Below are 16,546 nucleotides of genomic sequence, written 5' to 3'. Positions count from 1 at the left end.
AGATTTAGGCACGTCGATACGTCGAGATATTTCGATATCGATTTAATTCTCCTTTTTATATCAGGATTTTTACGAGATCGTCCATTGGTCATCCACGCGAATTTTTTTAGAATTGTTTGAGATTTAGACACGTCGATATGTCGAGATTTCTCGATATCAATTTAATTCTCCTTTTTATATCAGGATTTTTACGAGATCGTCCATTCGTCAGCCACGCGAATTTTTTTAGAATTTTTTGAGATTTAGGCACGTCGATATGTCGAGATATCTCGATATCGATTTAATTCTCCTTTTTATATCAGGATTTTTACGAGATCGTCCATTGGTCATCCACGCGAATTTTTTAGAATTGCTTGAGATTTAGGCACGTCTATATATCGAAATATTTCAATATCGATTTAATTCTCCTTTTTATATCAGGATTTTTACGTGATTACGAGTCCATTGGTCACCCACGTGAATTTTTTTAGAATTGTTTGAGATTTAGGCACGTCGATATGTCGAGATATCTCGATATCGATTTAATTCTCCTTTTTATATCAGGATTTTTACGAGATCGTCCATTCGTCATCCACGCAAATTTTTTTAGAATTTTTTGAGATTTAGGCACGTCGATATGTCGAGATATTTCGATATCGATTTAATTCTCCTTTTTATATCAGGATCGCGTCTGTGGAAAAGGGATAGACTAGCATTTTAAAAATAAAAATTGGCTCAACGCTGGGTTTTGTTACGGTGGGGTAACTTCCACCTGTTTCGTGCGGCTAATGACTTCAACACATGGCACCGTTTCACTTTAATCGTTTTAATTCAACTCCATGGTTCATTACGAGAATTTGTTAATTTTGGTAATGATTTTCGAGGCCTGGATGAATACTGCAAAATAAATTGCAGCACTGGGAATGGGGTGAAGCGCACGTGCTCGATTATTCCAGTGACAATAGAAGTGAATGTGGGGAGGAATAGATGAGGCGATTATCGTATGGTGATTCTCAATACAATAAACCACGAATCTCGGTGCACATGTGCGCTGCAGGAAATGTTAGATCGCCCCCAAGCCATAGCATTGCCGCATGGTAGGAAAACATCAAGGGGGAAGAAAAAAAAAATATGTTTGTAACGGTGGCACGCGCCCGTTGGCATCATTTACGTGACATCACGAAATCGATATTTCTGACGCCCACATTTGACGCGCACTATCAGCTGTAATCGTACTGCCTTTGGGATTATTTTGAAAGCCGGATGGAAGTACTTCCCAAACCGCTGCAACTATTTTTGGATGACCGACAAAAAAAATTGTCAGCATCAGTCGCAGCCTGATTTTTCATTCACCCCTGCATACTCTCTCCCCAAATTGAGGAAATTCTTCTTGAGTGTTCGAAAGGGCATAAAGTCTTGAGAGTGTTATATTTTTTAAACAACTGGCGGACAGATTGTCAAATAGAGACTTTCACCGATGGTTATCTTCAATTGTTAATTAACAAGGAGTAACTGGGAATGAGGACTCAGCATGAGGTGTCTGGAAGTCTCGGTGAAACCTTATATATGGATCGTGACCCCGAGTTCAATGTACACATACGTAATCGTAAGAAGTGGTGGGCAATATAACTCGGTTCTTCACTTCTCGTACTCGGATGACGGACATATGAGCACACATGGGGTGAATGTAGTCTCTCGCCACCTGGCACGAGTATTTTCTGTATACCCTACGGGTTTCTGCACCCCTCATTCGACTCCCTTCAATTTATATATAGCTGTGGGTACTGTCGCGCTACCAGTATAACCCAGGACTATCCAGGACTACTGTACATACCCCCCCAACCCCCTTTCAACTTGGCTCGTGCCACTGTATTGTGGTGGGGAACTTCCAGGACGAATAAAATGAGTTGAAAAAAAATAAATTTAATGAATTCTCGTAGGGGGCTGCTTTCACAAACCCCGACCTTCCTTCCCCCCATGCAAAACAATTATATATGTATTTTTTTTTCTGGATTATTGGGAGTTTGAGATTTTTTCATGGTAATGCGGAAAATTTATGCGAGCGTTACTCTCTGTTCGTTTCATCGTTTTTTTTTGTAGTTCAATATTTGGTTTGGTATATTGGGACGATCGATTTTTTCTTCATTTTTTTATCGAAGGACCCACTGGTGTTCAGTGATTTTTTTTTTCTAGTCGTTTCAAGGGAATGGGTTGCGTCGAATAAACATTCATCCAAAAATAAACGCATCCACCCTCTGATCAGGCCCCCCTGCCGGTTTTATATTTAGGATTTCCGTTGGCACGTGTCCCCCAACTTGTCAAGATTCCCCCGGAACTGGTCCTTCCCCAGACGCAGCTTCTTCACTCGTCAAACTCCAAACGTATAAATCAAGTCTCTCACAATGCATCCACCATATTCGAAAAAATTCAAATAAAATTCAACCGTAAGTTCATTTGATTCTGACTCCGCTATAATCCGAGTTTGAATAATATTCATGAAGAAGTCGAGGAGATGCTGATTTTTTCGTTGATGTCGGAGCGGATGTTAATGCGGCTTCCCCTGAAGGAGGGTGAGGGCACAGGATGAGGAGAGTCGTTGAGGTCAAGGTTGGCGATTTTATTCGGTGAGGGAATCCTCAGCTGCGATTTATCCTGACGTTTTCATTTGAATTTCTTAATCAATTCCCTCAATTAGGCATAGATTTTCTTCTAGTCCAGATGAAACGGTCACAATAAAAATTGAAAAGGTGACGTTAAATCGTCACGCCGAGTGCACCGACTTCCTGCGGATATCCTCAAGCATATCGTACCGCTCTATATATAAAAAATAAGAGGGACTATAAAGAGGGCTGCACTTTAACCTGGTGTTTATGGTGTGTGCCATGTGACACAGCATTCCTTCCCGAATAAATATATTTTTCCGTGTCCGTTGGGCTGCACCTCCTGCACATCCAAGAGTCGATAAACATCCCAGGGTCCTTGGACCCAACTAGAAATATCTCTCGGGATGTTTATCAGAGGACTCCTCAGTCGGTAAAAGCCAGGAGGAGCCCTTTTGGATGGTCAGTTGAGGGCCAACAGCTGATTCTCGTGAAAAAGCGGGAAGAATTTTTGGCGGGAAGGTGCTTCGCAGACGTCTGGACCTAATTGATGATGGGGCGACATTTTCATCTGCCCCAACGTATACCGATCTCTCAGATCGTCCTTCACCTTCATTCATCCTTTCCAGGGGCTGCAGTTAATTAATTTTTCCTGTTATTACTTCCCACGGAGAGATCTTTACACATGTGATAGCGATGCAGCATGTGTCTCTTAATGTCTGTCGGATGTTGTCTATTCAAGTATACTGAAATTTTTTTTTATTTTTGGGGTTCTCACCCCTTCGGTGGTTCTCATGTCATCTACGCAGCAGATATATACTGAATCAATAATCGGTTGAGGAAAAAAATACATTTTAGAAAGAAGTCTATTTCATTTGCGATTTCATGTTTATAGTACAAAAAAAAATTTCAATAAATTCGAATTTCCAGAAATTCTTAAGCAGATATCTGTCAATAAAAAAATTATACGTACGCGTTCGCTAGATATTTGAATTCCGCGTGCGTAAATCGTAATCTTCCTCATATTATTCCAAAAATCTTCTATTGAACCTCGATAAATCGATTTCCGGTGTGAAGTGTCATGTTTCGGAAGTGGATAAACCAAAAAGAGAATAGAAAAATTGGTGACAAAAAAATAAAGAGTAGGTTGTTAAGCTTTTGTGAAGCGCGCCTTACCCTGGTACAGTATAAGTGAGACAGTGGGGGTGAGCGTGAGATTTCTCAAGGTCTTATTCCACTGTACTCAACATACATGAGGAAAAATCGTTGGAAGGGTCTCACCAGGAGATGATCACATGGTACGCACATGCAACTATTGTAAATGCCAGTGTTCTGAGTTTACCTAAGCCCTGTGGGCGTTGTTTCTAGGAAAATCAGAATCTGACGAGTCAATTGTCTGCCAAAAATGATAAACCAATGCCAAATGCCTCTTCCTGTCACAAAACACCCCATCTCCCTGATCATTTATCCCCCGGATAAACTCGATAACAACTCCATTATTCCCGATAATCACATCAATTCCACCAATCGACGATTAAAATTGATATTATCTCTGGACTTCTCCACTCGTGATCCCGTTTAACTCACGAAAAAAGGGATGGTCTGATAGGGGAAATAGCTCTTGGTGCAGCTGGCTGGATGATTCATTCCATCACGTACTGCATTATCACAGTGCATGGGGTCACCATGACCCCAGCCATCCATGTATACACGTAAATAGCACCAGAGTATTCGTCATGTTCTGGGGATAGGGTGAGGGTGCGTGGTACTAGGGTGTGGCACAACGGTCCGTTCGAATTTCAAAATTTCATCCTGATGTGTGCAATCCAGCTATTTTGTCACTCAACCATCGATATCCGTTTATGTTACAGATCCAGGAGATAATGGAGGACGCGGATATGCTGATGAGAACAACGAACCGTGAGTGAACAATTATTTCCATTTTTTAATTTCTCCTTTCATCTTTTGAAATGAATTTTTCTTCAATCGAAAGCGGTTTATGCGCAATTTCGTGGATTATTTATTATTTATCCACCGTAAATATTTACTCTGCGGTACATAAAAGCGAATTGATCCACTCAAAAAATATCTCAAGTATCGGCACTGCACTGATGTTTACATGTTTGTGGATGTGTTCATTCAAGTTCGTTATATCCATCCCCTCGGACAAAAAAAAAAATACGATAGGAATTTTAGTAGGTGGGATTTAAACGTGCGATTTGTGCTCACTCGGTTTTCCCATGAGATCCCATTCATGTTGCACTCGTGCCCCCGTACCTTGTTTGAGGGTGAAAAAAAAAATGGTATATGAAAGGAGATTTTTGGTGGAATCGTAGACCGAGCCTCAATCTCAATGGATTGAAGGAGATTGAATCCAGCTGACTGGCGCCGTGCGAGGTAGCTTCCTCGAAGCCCCGGGTATTCTCTCAGTTTCTTTTCCTTTTTTCTTTCTCAGCCGTTTCCTTGATTCTGGGAATTGTAACCTCGCGAAATAAAGAGGGCATCCTCACCGGTATGTAAGATGAGGCCGTGAGTCGGCTCGTGCGCCAAAGGCACACGGTTTATTGCTCTAAGTAGTTCAGGAATGTTCTATTATGATGTATCATAATGGAAGTGATGCTGAATAATATTTTCTCATGGATCTGGCCGTTGAGATTTCATTGAGCTCGATGTAGATGACGTAGGACACGCAGGTACTCGACATGCGAAAAAAAAAAAAAATTAACAATACATTGTTCTTCATTGGCAATTTATCTTGTACTTGTACTTGAGCTATCCTCAAAGGACCATTGAACCCTCAAGAAGTGGGTGTGCGTCCAACCCCCGTCCCATCACCTAAAAAATGCAATAGTCTGATGGACAATGTCACCAGAGGTGTTTTTTTCTTTCTTTTTCGTCAATCATGAAGTTCCCATGAGCTCACGAGAAAAATGTCGGCTAGTTTACAAAACACTGTGTCTCTGGCCCCTTGGGTAACAGGTAAAGGTATTTCAGTTGCTCTCTGGAGTTAGAATGTTGGAATATAAGGTGAACTGGACACTGGTGCTAGGGGTTTTACAGCCACCAGACTTTTCCGAACATAAAGGGAGAAGGGAAAAAAAGAGAGACCTCCTGGCAAGTTCTACAACGAATTTTTCGGCATTTTTTGATGGCTCTCTGACAAGGTTTTCGGACTAGTCAGTGCCATTGCCACAATGACGTACTGCTGTTCGCCATTGTGATTCACCACTTGGTATTTTATTGGACAATTAGGTTGTCCCTGGGTTATGTATCTCGCCTGGTGAAAACAGAAAATTCCAATGGTGACGGTTATTTTCCCTTCGCACCTTTGTTTCACCTCAATTTTTATTTCATTAGTGTTCCTTTGTGGTTTGCCATTCTCAATGCACAATCTTTTGTCGGAAAAAAGGCTTTTTTTTTGGGAATTTCTTTGTCAGGTGATCCAGATTCGTCTCGATACTTTCCACGATTTCTCCGTATTTTCACGTTGGATTTGTCAAGAATATGGTTCTAGTCAATGGCATACAGCCATACACTCCTCAAGAAAAAAAATTAGTCATGCCTTGGAAATTCCATGTACTCCCAAGTATTGGCCCACCTAGGGGCCCGGAAACTGCCCTTCACGGGCTCGTGCTAAAAAAAAAAACATCTCACATTTCATTGTTCTATTGGTAAAAGCAAAATCACCTCGATTCACCAAAATTTATGCTCCAATTATTTCCAATTATCCACAACTCATCATGATTTTTTTTTTCACCCCCAATTCGAGTACCTGGGAGCACTTGTCGGTCCTGAGGAACGTGCCTATGAATTTTATGACGTCTCGCACTTTAAATTACGGGTCCTAATGGTTGTGATCCCTCAACGCTCGTCAACCACACCGATTTAACGGAAAAATGGATTTGCAAATAACCGTAACCGACACTCTATTTAAAAATACTAAAATTAACCACTCGATCACACGGTTATCACCTGAATTTCCTCGAACAGTGTCCACGAGTAAAAAATGGAAATGTGAGGGCTTTTTGGTAGGAAGTTGGGGGCCGGAAAGAAAGAGTCAACCCTTTTCTCACTGGGATTTCATTCATCCATTCATGCCATTCAGATGTGGACATACATCCGCCAGAGATTCGCCGCAAAGTGACTTTGTTCGGCACTTGCAACCGTTTCTCAACCGATTTTTTCAATTCCTTTCAACTTCCGGTGTTATTGGGGGTCCAAGGCCCACTCGCTCACTCGCCCACTCGCCCACTCGCCCACTCGCCTAGTCGCTCCCTCGCACGAGAGCAATTTGCAATTGCAAATTTTCATTCTCTCATTTTCTTATTTAAAAGCACTTTTCGGTGATTCTTTTGGAAGGTAATATAGCTGTTTGTCAGGGCAGTAGTTGCCTTGACTCTCTGGAGGACATACCAAGGGCCACCCTCGAGTAGAAACCAATTTATCCAGCTCGGAGTGTCCAACCCCAGGCGGCCAACCTTTCGCACCATGATTATACATTGGAATCTTTTTCTTTTCTTTCATCTCTCACTCCCTTTCTTTATTTTTTTTTCTCTCATGTTGCTTTTTTCTATCCTTGGGCCTTTGAAAATGTAACGGATAGTCCTGAGAAACTCGCCCGGGAGTGTCCTAACGATCAAATAGTTGCGTGTTGCCAAGATTTGGAGGTCTGATTCTAGATAGGACTGATTGCCGAGGGCCGATGGAGAGAATAAGTCAAAATGTTGAGAAAACGCGGGGGCCATTAACGGAAGTGCAATCATTTAAGAAATTGTCGACGTATGAGGTCCAAGGAAAACATTGGGTTCAATTTTTCCGGGCATTAGCATATTTTTTCAACTGATCGGCAATCATCTTCAAATTCCTGGCGATGATTTATCAGGATCTTAGGGGAGGAGAATTAGTTCTCGAATGATGGCTTTGGGGGAGTTGTTCCAATTGATTCGTTACGTGTTTTTTTTTTCTTCAAGTGGAACAATCGGGTGATTAAATCGATAAGTCTTAATCAGTGAGACGATTGCGATAATTAACATCTCTTTCGTAGTTGTTGTTACGACTGTTGGGGAGAAGAGGATAGAGGAGTTGGAAAGAGAGAGGCGTAGTAGAACGGAATTCTATGAATGAAAACCAAGAGTTGTTGAATGAATGAACTAGAGATGTAGTGGTGAGAGAGAGATGAACTGAGAATGTCTCGAAAGTTGAGAAACTTGTCGACAAGGGAGGTCCGTTGGCGGCTTCTCTGCATCCCCTCTTGGTCTCATATTTATCCCCGGAAAAATGCTTTAGGTATTTAAAGGCCACCATTCTGGTACTCCAATGTAAATGGAATAAGGGATATACATCGAAAGCCACTGTGGCACGTACACTGTGTGAATACATCGTGGATTTACAGTTTGCCGATCTCTTTTATTGTTCACGTGAAATTCTAGGCACGGGACAATAATACAGCCACCACCTACGACGTGGGAAACTGACATGATCCTCGAGTACACATTAACAATATTTTTTGACGGTTTATTGGGATTTTCGGGGTTAGATTGTCAGGTGATTACGGGAATAAAGGAAAGGAGTTCAATTATTGAATTTTTCGGTTCTTCTTGGATGTGGGAAAATCCGTTGCTTCACAATTTTTATTTTCCAAAGAATATCATTTCTTCAAATATTTCATTTCCGCAATTTTTATTTCACATGTTTAATAATAAATTTGAAAACACCGTTTCGTGATAAATAATTGCCAATGTCCTCGGCACGTCTTATCTGCAGGTGATTTTCTCGTGAAAGATTCTCAAGAAAATTGACGGTTCATCTTAAAATCATCCATCATCGTAATACCTTTGGCAAAACCTCGAGAATCATGTATTCCATCAAGAATTCTCTTGTAATCCCTGCTTGATTCCGAGTTCTCGAAAAAAGGGATAGAACCGACAAAAACATTCCGGGCCAACGATTGGTGTAAAGGGTTTGCTCTAGAGAAAGAGATATTTCGATTTTCCCAAGAGCAATACCTTCTCAGGACGGTCTCCAACGTTTTTACGCGCCTCCGCCGGTTCTCTTTTGTACCCAAAACCCAGTATATACGGTCTCTATCCCATGTACCCATGTGCTCAAGCCCGAGGGCTATGTCCACGAGTATAGACTACATTGTTTAGATGTTCAGTTACCCACGGGAATTTGGTACTCAAAGGGTTCTTTTTTTTTCAACCACTGGTCCACGCGTTAGAGCTCACACTAATCGATTGACATGTCACCCCATCAGGACGAAATTGCTCGAGAATCAGTTGAATGCCCACGGCCTACACCTTTTTCTCCATTTTTTTTAAAACCCAGCTAAAATTATACTTATCCGCTCTTTAATTTAACAATCCGTTCGTACACACCACCACGCAAACCGTCTCATCCTTTCGCCATGATAATCGTGTACCAGCCGTGACCGTTAAAAAATGAAGCAACTCGACCCAAGGACCCCCACCTTGAGGAGGAGAGCATGTATTGAACGATGTGTATGTGTGTGTGAAAACCTCTTCCCCTACTACTCCTCAATGGGCCTTGTTTTTCAAATGTACCGGTGAATCTGAAATACTCGGTGAGCAAGTGCAACCAGATGTATTTCACATCGCGAAGAAAGTTTTATACTCCTCAGAGTGAATCGATTATACGAGTAAACAGACGACCCTGAGGAACATCCCGGTGCAACCCAAGTGTTGGTTAAACGAAATATTTTTCCAAGTTGGGGAAATACGAGATGAAGCTTGAGGGAAGATAGATGATATGACAGATATGTGATGACTTGGCTTCTTCTTGTCGGCGTTGTTGAGACCCTCGAATATTTCCACTACTACTTGAACCACTACCTTTTTTCTATTCTGTTTTTCCTTGACCATCGCTCAGATTAACCTTACGGTTACTCATCTCTCATCATTTGGAACTGTTTTTATATCTCCCAGGATTTACTGTATCGTCTTTCTTGAAATTGCAAATAATGGAAAAAAATGGTCAAGTAATTGAACCCCTCAGTGAATTTTATAATCTCGGTATTATTGGGAAAGTGATCCAGAACAGATCTGTCTGGCTCTCGTGTATCAAAACCGGCTATTAAATATCCCCTAAATGTTGAGGATGTGGGATCCGGGCGCAACTTCATCCCCCACGTCGTGGCATCTTAAGTTTCTCGCTTCATTTACAGCCGTTTTATTTTCCCTGGCCACTTCACTGTTTTTAGAACGATCTCATATTGTTGTACCCGTAGGAGAACCCACACGCAGGATCTCTTGGGGCTGGTCTGGTCCTAGATGACTGTTAAAGCTTTCCTGGCGCCGTTATTGATGCAGACCCTCAAGTCAGTCGTATATTCCAGCCCTCTCCACGATCGTTATATTTATCCACCCTATTATCTCCTCGGTCTCGTGATTTTCCACCACTTTTCAAATTCCCAGGTACCAATTAACATCCCAGTTAATGACTTGTCAAGATTTTTTCTCGTCAGACTCGTTGTCTAGTTCTTTATCAGATGTTGGAATGCATTGAGAGGAAAATTCTCATTTGCCAAATACTTTTTTGACGTTAGCAAATATTTTTGTGGAAAGGGATTTGTTTTCTCAATGTGCAGTTTTGTCATTTATATTTTCGCAGTAGCAAAGGAAAATTATTATTTTTTCTTCTTGTTTACCAGTGGTCCACGCCTGATTAGTCGGTGAATTGTATAACTAAGAGGGGCTCTAGACAAATAAATGGTCGGGCTGATGGGCAGTAGGAGAAACAAAAGCAAAGAAAAGGTATTTGGTCATGAGAAGATTTTTGCTCTGGGAAAACAAGGGCCGGACTACCGCTGTGACTTTGAAAAATACTTGACCTGGATTTCCTCCAATATTGTTTTCAATTCTCTTGCGATCGAATAATTTCGACTAAATCATGAATTAAATCCTCGATTACCATGATGATAAAAAAATGGACGGTTTTTCACGAGTTCAAGGAATTGCGAGATAAGTTGAACATACAGCTACAGCTGATTCCACTGATCTCTCACTTCCGCATTTGGAAGGTCGAGGGAATTTATCGCGGTGGTGATAAGATATCGCGTGTGCAGATGTCCAGAATTTTATTGCCGAAAGTTAAGAGTAAAAATGGAAGGGAATCAGAAAACTCGGGGAAACCTCAAAAGAAGGGCGTGATTTTTTAAAAATCGTAGATTGAGATCATAATCGTGTCTTCCTGCCTGAAATCTCACCACTTCATGGTTCCTAGAACTATCAACCCTAAATTTGTGCTTGAGACAGAGAAACCGACAGGAAAAAAACTTCATCTCCCTTTGCCCATACCTTCACCCAAAAAATTCCACCTCTGTAATCAAAATTCCTCCACTTCATCACACCCTAGCCCTGACCATCATCAATAACCCGAGGTTCACCACTTCAAAATAGTAGAATCCCTGAAAATAATAGTTGCCGAATGATGTACATCTTCCTGTCCGAGATTTTCCTGGACAACACCTGAGAGATATGCTCCATAAAGGGCGGCTAGGGTCAGCAATAAAAAAAAAAAGATAATAGAAGCTTGAAAAACCCAAATGGAAAAAATCACTCCGTGAGGTGTTTAACACTCGTGTTGGTATGCGTTAGGATTGTCTCACGTGAATGCAAATCACCGAGACGTTCCAAGAATCCCAAAGACGTTATATCCATGTCTCTGGTGTTGTGTTCTAACACAGAGATTCCCCCACCTCTCATTCTCATTCTGTTGATTCTCTTTATTCTCTTTATTCTCATTGGGCCCAAGTTGGCAACCGGTCCCCGGCTTGACCGCCAAACCTTCCCGCCAAAAACATCCGGCCGCTCAGCTGATCGTAAAATCACCACAAAAACCCACCAGAACAAACCAAAGAGAGGGACACATAACTCCCGCCATTGATGAATTCCAGGACTCGAGTTTAAAAAACAGTCCCAACTGAATTTGAAAATGGACAATTTTTCTCTCATTCTTCAAGGTCCACTTGATTTCCTTGAGAAGTCAGGATGAAGAGGATGATGAGGAAGAAGGCGGAACTTGCTCTGAATTTTCAATGAAAATGTCATAAATAGGAAAAGGAGGAATGTCCTGGACCAGAGGGAGGGGTGTCTTGGCGATTTCAATCTCAACGCCAGATCAACGGAAAAAAGACATTTTTTTCTCCCCTGATTCCTTCCTCTCTATCCATTTCAGTGTGGGAAGACGATGGCCACTTTGTGTGGTACCTGTACCCTCTACCTGCATTCACCCTCGTACAGGAGTGGATATAACCTGCTCCATTCTCTCCTCAAGACGTTTTTCATCCTGCTTCGATCCGCCGATCACAAGGGCTTTTTGCCCCCTGGCAAAGACAAGGCCAAAGAAGTTGCCCTCTCACTTGGTTTCCAAGGTGGTATGGCGATTTTTCATCGAGAGAGATGGCCACAATCAGAAAAGGCCCATTTCAACTCGGTGGAGATAAATTTGAGAACTAAACGTCTTTCTCCTCGTCCTTCTCTCCTCCATTGGCTCTTTTTCGCCACAAGTGGCATGAATAACATTTTCACTTTAGCGGTCAAAAAGACACGAGATTCCACGGTGCTCTACATTGATTCAGGAAAATTGACTCCACTCTGGAATGTTCATTGTTGTGAGGAATGAATGAAATACCATATATTTCATTGTATTTTCACTCCGCTCCACTGACACTTTCCGATCACAAAAAAATCCCCCATTTTTCTCGATTTCGCGATGTACCTTGGGAAAATGAGGAATTGAGGAATGTGTTTACCCATCCACGGGGATGAGATCTTGGTGCTTTAGGGCTTCCTCAGGACTAATGCATACACATCTCAAAGGCCTGGGAAAAGATTAAGCTGCCGACCGAGCCACAACCGTTTAACTCAATGGGCAAACAGGTTGACATCCTCGTACAATATTTATCATAATTCAGGATTTAATATTCGCCTGGAGGACTCAACCCTCCAATTAAAATCCCCTTATCTCCCCCAAAATAATGGATATCGCAAAAACAATTCAAATTTCATTCAAATAAAAATAAAATATCCAATGGATTTATTCTTCATCAGTAAATTCGTGTCGTGGGTGGTTTTGAGAGTACCTAGCCATTAGCGAATACAGAGGGAGGGTAAAAAGGCGTGTCATCACACTAAACCAAAGATCAAGGTCTCCCCTTCAAAAAGCGTTAAAAGCGAACAAAAAGACCTCGAATAATTAACCAAGAGACTAGAATCCATTGTCGAGGCGCTCGTGGGCACGTGCATTTTCCCGATAATTGAATTTTTCGCAGACAATGTGTGAAAAAAAAAAAAAATATGCAGTCGTCGAGGAGAAAGACGAGTGTGGGAGCGGCACCGCGTGAGATCAAGTTTTTATGGGCCTTTTCTCAGTAGCCTTCAGTCCCTCATGTTAACCCCCACGTTGGGCAAAAAGCCCATGAGACCGAGTGAGAGAGCAACAATGGATTCAGCACGCTGGTTTCCCCCCAGGTCCCAACGAGAAAAAAAAAAACAGAGATACAGAGATTCCGTGGGCCTTTAAATCGGCCTTTAAAAATGGCCGTTCCCTTGTTTGCCTCTGCCGACAAGTCTTCACTGTATACAGAGGGATTTTTCGGTTCTCCCGGTCAGCTGAGCTGGGAGCACTCTGTCAGCTGATTTTTCCATGAGAATGAGAGAAAAAAAAAATGCCGAAAGGGAAAGCGCGAAAAACTCAATGAATTAACCTGGCGTTACCAGGGATAACTAGCTCGGTTGTTACACCAAATTTTTCAACCAAAAAGGTGCCTAATGACGAGGGTTTTTTTGCGGCTTGCTTTTATTTATCGTTGGACACGGATACGCCTCGTGGATTCAACTAGGTGTCAGATCCATCATCATTAGCCTCGACTTTCCAATATTCTGGGAAAATGCAAGCGGCCTCGAGCATTCATTTCACTTGTTAAGTAATTGCGCGAGAAAAGCCGATTGCAATTAAACTGGACGAACCAATAATGACCAGCTATTTCTGAAAATGAATAACGAGGGCTAAAATTAATGGCGTCATTGGACAATTGTGCCTCGTCATTGAAAAAATTCAACAGGGATTGGATGAAAATCAAGGGATCGTTAATGTAGAGTGGTCCCACCCCAGAAAATACCGAAAATGATGTGAGAAATCACTCAGCCTTCTTCGGGTTCATCCCAATTTTTTCCCTCCGGGGGCCAAATTACTTGATAAAAGGGTGGACACGGTTGTGATTCCAAAAACAGCCCTGGAGGAATCTCATGTAGATGTGTTAACAGTCTCAACGGGTATCCCAGGGATATATCGATGGTTAAGAGAAAACCGGTCCTACCCAGGGACTCTCATCCATCCCTCACCTCCATTACCTATTTCCCGCCAAAAATAACCGCGATATTATAATAAACAATTGACCAACGAATTGAAGTCGGTAACATCTGAGAGGATGAGGGATAAAGAAAATAATGAATAGAAGCCCCAAGATATTTTTTTCACTGGTCACTCAGCAAATGGTCGAATCCTTCTCGTATTTCCTCAACATCTATTCGCACAAAGAAATTCTCGTCTAGACTTATTGCCTGGTTGGTTGGTGGAGGGTCCGTTAGACGATAACTTGGCCGGTTTTCTGTCTTGGCAACAAGTGTGAGCACTTGCGAACACCAGAGACAATTGAACATCCGGCCATTTTTCGGTTTTTCAAATGGACATTCCTCGTGGTGATGAGAGAGGGGATACAGGAGAATGGGACAGCTTCCAGGAAGGCTATAGACAACACTCAGCACCAACAGCACTTGACACTGGATTTTGGAAAATCTGGCTGGTGGGTCTTGACGGTATACACCTACCCCTCGAGCCCGGTGGGCCCATGGAAAAACAAATAAGAATCCTCTTCATCTTGGACTTCTCAACGACTACTTGATGTCCTCCACTCATCATCATCATCCTCATCATCCTCATCATCCTCATCATCATCGTCATCATCATCTCTATAGGGGGATACCATGAGTCAATTATGAAATCTCCTTTGGGCTCGATCAAGCAGGAAGAGTCCTTGCTAATTCTCCTGATGGGATGAATGAGAGAAATAACCTGGAGTGGAACAATACACCCTCAACAAAAAAATCATCGTCTTCAATTAGATTCTCAGAAAGAGGTCAGAGAGGTGGGGAATGCCGGAAGGAGACAGGTGAGGAGAGGTGAAAATGTTGAGTTATAAAATTTATCCAACGTAAAAGGAGCCGTCGGTGCGTGCATCCGCTTAAAGAGAATTTCGTTTTACTTTTCGTTCTCTTTCAATTTCTTACAATCGAGGACCTCACAACACCCTGGGGCCACCTTTTTTCTTTACGGGGGTATTTTGTGAAAGAGACATGCCGTGTTTTTACCCCAGTGGGAGCACAAGTGAAATCGAGATCGCATTCGCTTTTAATGAAAATTAGGTCCCTCATGTGCGCAGTTGCGCATGCTCAGAGGGAAATAGCGCTTTTGCGCTGAAAGTTCATTTATTTTTAAATTCGGGTACACCCCCACGATCACACCCTCTGTGATCTTAAAGAGCTTTCAATGACAGTTTACCGCGTATTTTGAAATTAATTATCAAAATCATGATTGAAAATTTCAAATTTAATAACTCATTGCTCTTTTAATACCCGGGGACACGTGTAACACTGAAATTGAGGAAAAGTAATTAGTGATTTTTTCTGAGCGAACGAGGGCCTGTGTTCCCTCTTATTTCTTTACAAGATGTAACATGGAATTTTGTTAATGTAACACGGAATTCTTGTCAAGTGGTAAATGACATTTTAAAATGAACGTGTGAGGGCATACGGGTGAAATACATCGTAAACCTTCTTGATCCGTTTAAACGCATTTCCAGACCACAATTGCTCTGTTTACTGACTAATAGTTTCGAGGAAATTATTCTCACGAAATCGTGACGACTCACTCTCCAACGGATTTTTCAAAACACGCTGTTTCTTACAAATTTTTATTAGTCTTTAATGGGCCGAAACTTTATGGCAGCAAAAGCCGTTCAGTTCAACCTTAAAATATTACCATCCCAATAACAAAACATTTCCAAATTTAAATAATAATTCACCTAAAATGAAATGTGCAATGCAATGAAAAAATAATTATTTCCAATAGTAAAGTGATAATTTCCATTGAAATAATGAAGAGCTAATTAATTTTAAAGAATGGAGAGTTTTGGCATGGGGTAATTGATGGGAAATCGATGGAAAATTGATGGGAAATTAATGGAAAATTAATCGGACATTGACGTTTAGGATTTTGAAATAGATTTTTTAACGTGAAGAAAAAAGTTTGCTGGCACGACGGTTGGAAATTACGCAACTCATCTCTCTTCCACCGTAAATACTCCCTTCTCATCTCCCTCATCTCTTTCTCTCCACATGTATCTCCAGACTTGTCGACCAACCCATCTCCCATATAAATCCCGTGACAACTCGACTCTCCTCTTGCCGTATCTTGGATGTGGCGCTGTGGTTCTGCCTCGCAACAGCAACGGTTTCTCTCGACGCGGGGGTTTCAGTCTCCATCTCTCCTTTCCACTTTTTTTTCTCCTCTTTCTCTTTTGCCACAAACTTTGCGACGAGTGAAAGAAAAAAACGAGCGATAGATCCCCGGGGGCTTATCGCTGAGAACCAGACGGCCAGTTTCAAATAATTCCGCCAGTCCTATCTCAGATAATGAGAGCCTAAACATTCCCATCTAATCCAACTTGATAATTCAATTGGCAAGAAATAATTCGGCAATAGAACTAAGAGGAAAAGGTGAAAATGGGACCGAGGGACCAGGGGCCCTATGAGTAGGGGTTATTTTTTTAATTTCATCCCACGATGATCTCCTCCCTCCAATTAAGGGTTTTCACGCACCCTGAGAGGCTGCAACGGACTTTATCCTCTTCCTCGATATTTTATTTTTTCACACAGATCTCCAGAACT

The 16,546-nt window shown here is 41.8% G+C and overlaps 1 protein-coding gene across 5 annotated transcripts in view; it reads left to right on the top strand.

The window, feature by feature from the left end:
• The window catches only part of LOC105266300 (M-phase inducer phosphatase), a 38,844-nt gene that overhangs the window by 6,899 nt on the left and 15,399 nt on the right, over positions 1 to 16,546 (top strand). For all 5 annotated transcript variants that reach the window (XM_011304372.1, XM_011304347.1, XM_011304339.1 and 2 more), the window contains exon 3: positions 4,451 to 4,499. In XM_011304372.1, the coding sequence (XP_011302674.1) occupies positions 4,451 to 4,499 (49 nt within the window). The remainder of the gene's footprint in view (positions 1 to 4,450; positions 4,500 to 16,546) is intronic.

The sequence above is a fragment of the Fopius arisanus genome, unplaced genomic scaffold (genome assembly GCF_000806365.1).
Source record: "Fopius arisanus strain USDA-PBARC FA_bdor unplaced genomic scaffold, ASM80636v1 scaffold00002, whole genome shotgun sequence".
NCBI lineage: Eukaryota > Metazoa > Arthropoda > Insecta > Hymenoptera > Braconidae > Fopius > Fopius arisanus.
Note: the sequence above shows the minus strand (reverse complement) of the source record. Positions and strands in the feature narration are given on the sequence as shown.